Consider the following 7909-nt stretch of genomic DNA (forward strand, 5'->3'; position numbering starts at 1 on the left):
AAATAAATACACACATGTCACGCATTAAATGCAGTGTTAATATAATGGATTGCAATGTTACGTTAAATCTTAATGTTAGTAGTTGACTATAAAATCACGTGAAACTATAAACAAATGTAACTTAACTTTACGTTAAACATGAGTTCACGCATTGTATTACGGTCACAACTCTATGTAACATTATCCTTATTTAACAATGCTTCACTATAGCCAAGCTTTTTCGGAACCAAACAGGGGCGGATTTAGGGGGTGTAAGGGTGTTCACCCGAACCCCTTTCGCCGAAAAATTAAACTGTGTATATAAGGAAAAATCTGATTTTTACCTCTATATATTATATTTTGAACCCCCTTTACACAGTCCAAATGTATGACTTAGTAGTAAAGGGGTTCAAAACCATTACGAGGTCATTGGTTCCATTCCCAGACCGTATTTTATTTCTTTAATTTAAGGGGTGGTTTGGTTTGAGGTAATAGAGAAAGTAATTAAGCACAGAATAAAACTTTGTACTGTACTGGTTAGGGGTGGACATCCGGATTAGACTTTTTATTGAAATTTTTACAATATTTATGTTACATTATGAACCTAATTGCCACTAATAACGAAGTTCTAATTTAATTATATATTATACACATAATTACTAATTCTATACAAAATAATGTATTAGGCTCAAATTTTTTCTCTCCCTCTTATACTTTGAAACTACTATCAATCAAAATTTCAAACCTACTATCAACTCCATCTCTCATGTATCTTATCTCAGCAAAAATGAAGGGTGGTTTCCCTGTAACAATTGAGGAGAGTAACACATATTTTTGATGTTTCAGCTACCATGGACAGAAAACATATACAAAAAAATGCATAAAATGCTTGTGCTTCTTCTAGGGTAAGAATGAAGTGGGTATCTTGGTAGACATGGATCTTAGAGAGTCCGTGGTAGAGGTTGGGCGGGTGAATAATAAATTAATGACTATTAAGTTGGTGGTTGGTGAGTGTACCCTAAATGTCGTTAGCGTTTACGCGCCGCAAGCACGCTTGGATGAGGATGTTAAAAGGAGCTTCTGGGAGGGATTGGATGAGATTGTGCGTAATATTTCGCCTGCCGATAGGTTATTTATAGGAGGAGATTTCAATGAACATATTGGGTCGTCTGCAGGTGGCTATAGTGAGGTGCATATTGGATTCGGTTTTGGCGGAACGGAGGGGGTACTTCGATGTTGGATTTCGCCAAGGCATTTGAGCTGGTGATTGCGAACTCGAGATTTTCAGGGGGGGAGGCATTTGGTTACTTTTCAAAGCACGGTGGCGAAGACTCAGATTGACTATCTCCCCCTCAAGAGATGTGACAGAGGGTTGTGCAAGGATTGCAAGGTTATCCCGGATGAGACCCTAGCGACGCAACATAGGTTTTTGGTGATGGAAGCCGGTATTATGATAAGGAAGAAGAAGAGGTCTGTACGAGGACGTCCGAGGATCGGGTGGAGTGCCAAGGATAAAGATCAGGAGTTGGAAGGGAGGTTATCGACTATGTGGTCCTGGAAGAGTAGTGGGGACGCGAGCATTATGTGGTCGACGATGGCGGACTGCATTAGAAAGGCGGGGAGAGAGGTGTTAGGGGTTTCGTCGGGCTAATCTGGGAGACACAAAGGTGACTGGTGGTGGAATGAAGTGGTCTAAGGTAAAGTGGAAGCGAAGAAGACGGCTTACCTGAAATTAGTAGGGAGCACTGGCGCGGAGGAGATGAGAGCAAACAATAAGAGGTATAAGGTAGCTAGGAAGGAGGCGAAGCTGGCGGTCACGAAGGCTAAGACTTTTGCTTGTCTGTACGAGGAACTGGGGGACAAAGGCGGGGAGAAGAAGTTATTCTGGCTGGACATGGTAAGAGAGAGGAAGGCTCGGGATCTAGGCTAAGTGAGGTGCATTAAAGACGAGGACGGTAGAGTTTTGATGAGGGAGGACCAGATTAAGCAGAGATGGCAAACCTACTTTCATAAACTTCTGAATAAAGAAGGGGATCGGGATATTGTGCTAGGTGAATTGGGGCATTACGAGAGTCACCGTGACTTTAGGTATTGTAGGCGAATTAAGGTTGATGAGGTCGTGGAGGCTATGCGTAAGATGAGTAGGGACAGAGCTACCGGGCCAGATGAAATTCCGGTTGAATTTTGGAGGTGTGTGGGTAGAGCAGACTTGGAGTGACTGACTGGGTTGTTTAATGTTATTTTCTAGATGAATAAGATGCCGGAGGAGTGGAGGTTGAGTACGGTGGTTCCGTTGTACAAGAACAAAGGTGATATTCAGAGTTGTAACAACTATAAAGGTATCAAATTACTGAGTCATACTATGAAAGTTTGGGAGAGGGTGGTAGAAGTGAGGGTGAGGAGGGCGATGTTTATTTCAGACAACCAGTTTGGGTTAATATCGGGTCGTTCTACAACGGAAGCTATCCACCTTATTAGGAGGTTGGTGGAACTGTACAAGGATAGGAAGAATGATCTATACATGGTGTTTATTGATCTGGAGAAGCGAATGACAAGGTTCCTAGGGAGGTTCTATGGAGATGACTGGAGGCAAAATGTGTGCCGGTTGCTTACATTAGGGTGATTAAGGACATGTATGATGGAGCTAAGACTCGGGTTAGGACAGTATGAGGCGACTTAGAGCATTTTCTTCTTATTATGGGGTTGCACCAATGGTCTGCGCTCATCCCATTCCTATTTGTCCTAGTGATGGATGCACTGGCACACCGTATTCAAGGGGAGATGCCATGATGTATGTTATTTATTGACGACATAGTTCTGATTGATTAGACGCGAGGCGGAGTCAACGAGAGATTGGAGGTTTGGAGACAGGACCTTGAGTCTAAGGTTTCAAGTTGAGCAGGACCAAGACGGAATACCTAGAGTGCAAGTTCAGCGTCGAGCCGACGGAAGCAGGAGTGGACGTGAGGCTTGACTCTCAGGTCATACCCAAGATGGGCAGTTTCAAGTACCTTGGGTCGGTTATTCAGGGGAATGAGGAGATTGACGAGGATATCACACACCATATAGGGGTGGGGTGGGTGGAGGTTAGCGTCTGGAGTCCCGTGTGACAAGAAAGTTCCACCGATACTCTAAGGTAGGTTTTATAGAGCGGTGGTTAGTCCGGCCACGTTGTATGGAGCTGAGTGTTGGCCAGTTAAGAACTCACATATCCAGAAGATGAAATTAGAAGAGATGAGGATGTTGAGGTGAATGTGCGGGCACACTAAGATGGATAAGATTAGGAATGAAGATATTTGGGAGAAGGTGGGCGTGACCCCTATGGATGACAAGTTGCGGGAAGTAAGGCTCAGATGGTTCGGGCACGTTCAGAGGAGAAGCCCAGATGCCCCGGTGAGGAGGTGTGGGAGGATTTTGTAGGTACGAGGAGAGATAGAGGGCGGCCTAAGAAGTATTGGGGAGAGTTGATCAAGAAGGACATGGTGTGACTTCAGATTACCGAGGACATGGCTCTAGACAAGAAGTTGCGGAGGTCGAGCATTAAGGTTGTAGGTTAGAAGGTAGTTGTGCATATTTCTACGGCGCACTAGAGTGAGGCTAGTGTCACGACCCAAAATCCAACTAGTCGTGATGACATCTAACCCATCCCGTTAGGTAAGCCAATTTCCTACTAACCAATTTCAATAATAATCATTAAAGCAATTTAAGTGAATAAAGATCCTGATCTTATACAATCCCCAAGAACTGGTAGTACAAATCATGAGCTTCTAAGAATAGAGTTTAAAAAGAGAAAATAAAATAATTACATAGTCTGTTTGAATAGTACATAAACAGAGCTTGTATAAATCTAAGGCTACCCTTAACACGAGGCAGCTACAACAGGAACGCAGGTACATCTTCAAATCCCGCAACCATCAAGCACAGCAACAACATCAGCCAACATCTGCACGCAATGTGCAGAAGTGTAGTATCAGTACAACCGACCCCATGTAGTGAGTAAGTAACAAACCTAGCCTTAGGTTGAAAGTAGTGACGAGCTTCTACCAAGGTCGGGTCCAAAACCACTAGTCCACAACGGTCCATAACAACATAAAGCAAATAATACCAGAAGTAACTCAGAGATAAAATGCTCAGCCAAATCATGATTTCAAAAATAATAGTTCTTCCTTTCAAATACATCAGTGAAAACCCAAATCGTATGCCGAAGTTGCCAAAAATATGAATATTTTGAGAACATTAATTTTTCCAAAATCCTTTCAATGATAAATAAAATATCTCATTTTTTTCCAGATAACTATTGTAAAACAAATGCATCACTATGCCCATCTGTCAACATGTGTGAGAAATCATGAATAATGTAATACCGTACAGCATGAGGAAAACACATCCCTATTCATATCTCAGAGATTGTACTTATGTACTCACACTCTTAGAGTACTAAATCTCACTGTCTCGCATTCTCTCTCACTGTGCTCATCACACTCAATCACTCAGCGCTATACAATATCTGCTACGGCATACAGTCCGATCCCTGTTTATAGTCGACTGCACTCACTCGGGGTGTACAGACTCATGAAGGGCTCCTACAGCCCAAGTGCTATAAGCACGGACAACTCACGTTCCATAATATAAATATCTGGATTCGCACGACCAACTCACGTGCTGCACGGCCAACTCACGTGCAATAATAATATAAGGATCCGCACGGCCAACTCACGTGCTGCACGGCCAACTCACGTGCAATAATAATATAAGGATCTGCACGGCCAACTCACGTGCTGCACGGCCAACTCACGTGCAATAAGAAGCCAATAAGGCCTGCTCCAGGCGGGCAACCCCGATCCATAAAATATCCCCACAATCAGGCCCTCGACCTCCCTCAGTCATCAATCTCTCTAGTCTCTCTCTCATGGGCTCACAATGTCATGAGAATAGCCCAAAATGATGATATGATGTATCAATAAATAACAATAGAGACTGAGATATGATATGCAATGAAATGAATATGACTGAGTATGAATTTTCAATTTAAACAAATAATCCAAAACAATATGACCTCCGTGGGTCCCAATAATACTCGCACATAACTTCAACATGATTTTTAATATGCTTTTCAGCTCAATTTCTTTAACATATAAAACTGCATGGAAAATGCCAAGATTATTTAACTACAAAATTCCACAGAAACAATTATGTCATAATTTCTATAGTGCACGCCCACACGCCCGTCACCTAGTATGTGCTTCACCTCCCAACGATTTACATAATACATATATTCAGGGTTCATACCGTCAGCTCTAATATTAGAAGAGTTACTTACCTCGAACAAGTCAAATCCAATGCCGAGCAAGCTAAACAATGCTCCAGAAATCCCATTATGCGCGTATCAACTCCCGAATGGTTCGAATCTACCACAATTAATTTGATTCAGTCCACACAAATTATAAGAATTAATTTCATATCAAAACGCTAATATTTTCCATAAAATCCGAAATTACGCCCCAAAAATCACCTATGGGGCCCACGTCTCGAAATCCGATGAAACTCACAAAATACGACAACCCATCCAATTACAAGTTCAACCATACTAATTTCACTCAAATACGACTCCAAATCGGTATTCAAACTTGAATAATTCATTTTGTGACATTATAGAAATTTCCTTCTATTTCTCTTGAAGATTCAATAATCTTACACCAAAAATGAAGATTAATTCATGGAATATAATCACAAGGGAGTTAAGAACACTTACCCCAAGTTGTGTGGAAAATTTTCTCTCCAAAATCGCCCAGCCCGAGCTCCAAAATCTGAAAATGGGAAAAAATCTCGGAACCCTCGTTTTAAACATTGCCCAGGCATTTCCGCACCTGCGGTGCCTGGGCTCGCACCTGCGCATCCTCTTTTGCGGACAAAAATGAGCGCCTGCGGAAACAACCGGTCCTCTAAAATCTCGCATCTGCGGTGCTATTCATGCATCTGCGGGCTTCACAGATGCGCATTTCCCTTCGCACCTGCGGTCGCCTCATGCCAGCCCCAGTCCGTATCTGCGCCAACTCCTTCGCACCTGCGGCCTCGCAGATGCGGCAAATTCCTCGCACCTGCGAGCACTGCCCAGTTCCACACTTGGCCGCTTCTGCGACTTATTTCTCGCACATACGGCTTCACACCTGCGATCAAAATCTTCGCAGGTGCGATCGCACCAGTAGGCAGCAGTTCCACCATTTCCTTAAGTCCAAATTTGATCTGTTAACCATCTGAAACTCACCCGAGGCCCCCGGGACCTCGATCAATTGTATCAACAAGTCCCATAACATAACACAGACCTACTCGAGGCCTCAAATCATACCTAACAATCTCAAAAATATGAACTACACACGGATTCATGCCTAATAAATTTTCGAATTCTACAAACGACGCCGAAACCTATCAAATCACGCCCGATTGACCTCAAATTTTGCACACAAGTAACATTTCACATTACATACCTATTCAAATTTCCAGAATCGGATTCCGACCCCTATATCAAAAAGTCAAACCCCCGGTCCAACTTTCCAAAAATTTAACTTTCGGCAATTCAAGCCAAATTTCACTACGGACCTCCAAATAATTTTCCGGACACGCTCCTATGTCCAAAATCACCATATGGAGCTATTGGAATCATCAAAATTTGAATCCGAGGTCATTTACACATAAGTCCGCATCCGGTCACTATTTTAACTTAAGCTTTAAATCTTGAAACTAAGTGTTCCAATTCCTTCCAAAACCTCACTGGACCCGAACCAATTACCCCGGCAATTCACACAACAAATATAAAGTACAATTTGAGAAGTAAATGGGAAAATGTGATTGTAATACTCAAAACGACCGGCCGGGTCGTTACATTCTCCCCCACTCAAACATACATTTGTCCTCGAACGTGCCAAGAGTTGTTTCCAAGCCATCAAATCACTGTTCCATCTTACCACACACATACTCGGGGTGATCCCACGCCGGCCTATTCCGTGTAAATTGTATAGGCCTGACAACACAACATAATTAAAAATCATTACTTCAACCTTAGCCCATAAACCTTGGAATTCAATTTCCATCATTCAGAATTTCTTTTCAAGACCTGAATCTCGCATCAACACGTTGTATGAGTCTGAACAAGCTGTATTGGTCCATAACCATAACCCCAGATATAATCACTTAACATACTACACAACTCGCATGCTCGCAGCACCATTTTCTATCACATTAACTACTCCAAAGTAACCCAGTAAAAGTATTAAACCCCATATCAAACAAAACCTCGTTCTAAAACTTTTGCACACTGATGATAATGAAAGAAACACGCAGAAATCTCAAGACCCCTTATCAGATCAACAAGTAATGGAGCTCTCTCGCTCCAACTAGAACCATAATCACTTTCTAAGCCGAATTTCAATATTATCTTCCCGAATATACCATTTCAAACTTGATAGTACTCATTCTAGGTCCAATGACCTTATATTATTAAACACAACTATCCCACAGACACGCCACATCAATATAGCTCCAGCCACCACTGCGCAATCCGTGTACCCAAATATGGGAGATGTCTCAAGGAAGAGAACCATATTGCAAGTTCAACAAGCACCACCACAACCACAATGTTACAACCAACTCCTCAAATTTCACGCATGTGCACAATTGTAGAGGAAGGAAATTAATGAATCAGATAAATTATCATAGAAATAAAATTCCCACACACGGCACGGACAACTCATGTGCCAATAATATGAATCACTCGGCATGGTCACAGGCTTCCAGTCCTAGCATATCATACAGGAGCAATTAAACAAGTACACTTGTATATGATAATGAAATAAGATTCTCATGCCCCTGGTCTGGTAGAAATAGCACGCCATAGTGTAAGCACGTGCAAAGTCTGCTATCACACTTCAAATCG

At 42.3% G+C, this 7909-nt stretch overlaps 1 protein-coding gene across 1 annotated transcript; it reads left to right on the forward strand.

Annotated features, from left to right (window-relative positions):
• Positions 1-913: 913 nt before the first annotated feature.
• LOC104105330 (uncharacterized) lies at positions 914-2602 on the forward strand. Its single transcript, XM_070191184.1, has 3 exons — positions 914-1154; positions 1677-1876; positions 2228-2602. The coding sequence occupies exons 1-3, from the start codon at positions 914-916 to the stop codon at positions 2600-2602; spliced, it is 816 nt and encodes a 271-aa protein (XP_070047285.1).
• Positions 2603-7909: the final 5307 nt, after the last annotated feature.

This window comes from Nicotiana tomentosiformis, chromosome 12 (assembly GCF_000390325.3).
Source record: "Nicotiana tomentosiformis chromosome 12, ASM39032v3, whole genome shotgun sequence".
Taxonomy (NCBI): domain Eukaryota; kingdom Viridiplantae; phylum Streptophyta; class Magnoliopsida; order Solanales; family Solanaceae; genus Nicotiana; species Nicotiana tomentosiformis.

Coding starts and splice junctions, on each gene's coding strand:
- LOC104105330 (XM_070191184.1), top strand. CDS start 914: ATGGATCTTAGAGAGTCCGTGGTAGAGGTTGGGCGGGTGAATAATAAA. Junction 1,155..1,676: donor ACATATTGGGTCGTCTGCAG/GTGGCTATAGTG, acceptor AAGTGGTCTAAG/GTAAAGTGGAAGCGAAGAAG. Junction 1,877..2,227: donor AGTTATTCTGGCTGGACATG/GTAAGAGAGAGG, acceptor GTTATTTTCTAG/ATGAATAAGATGCCGGAGGA.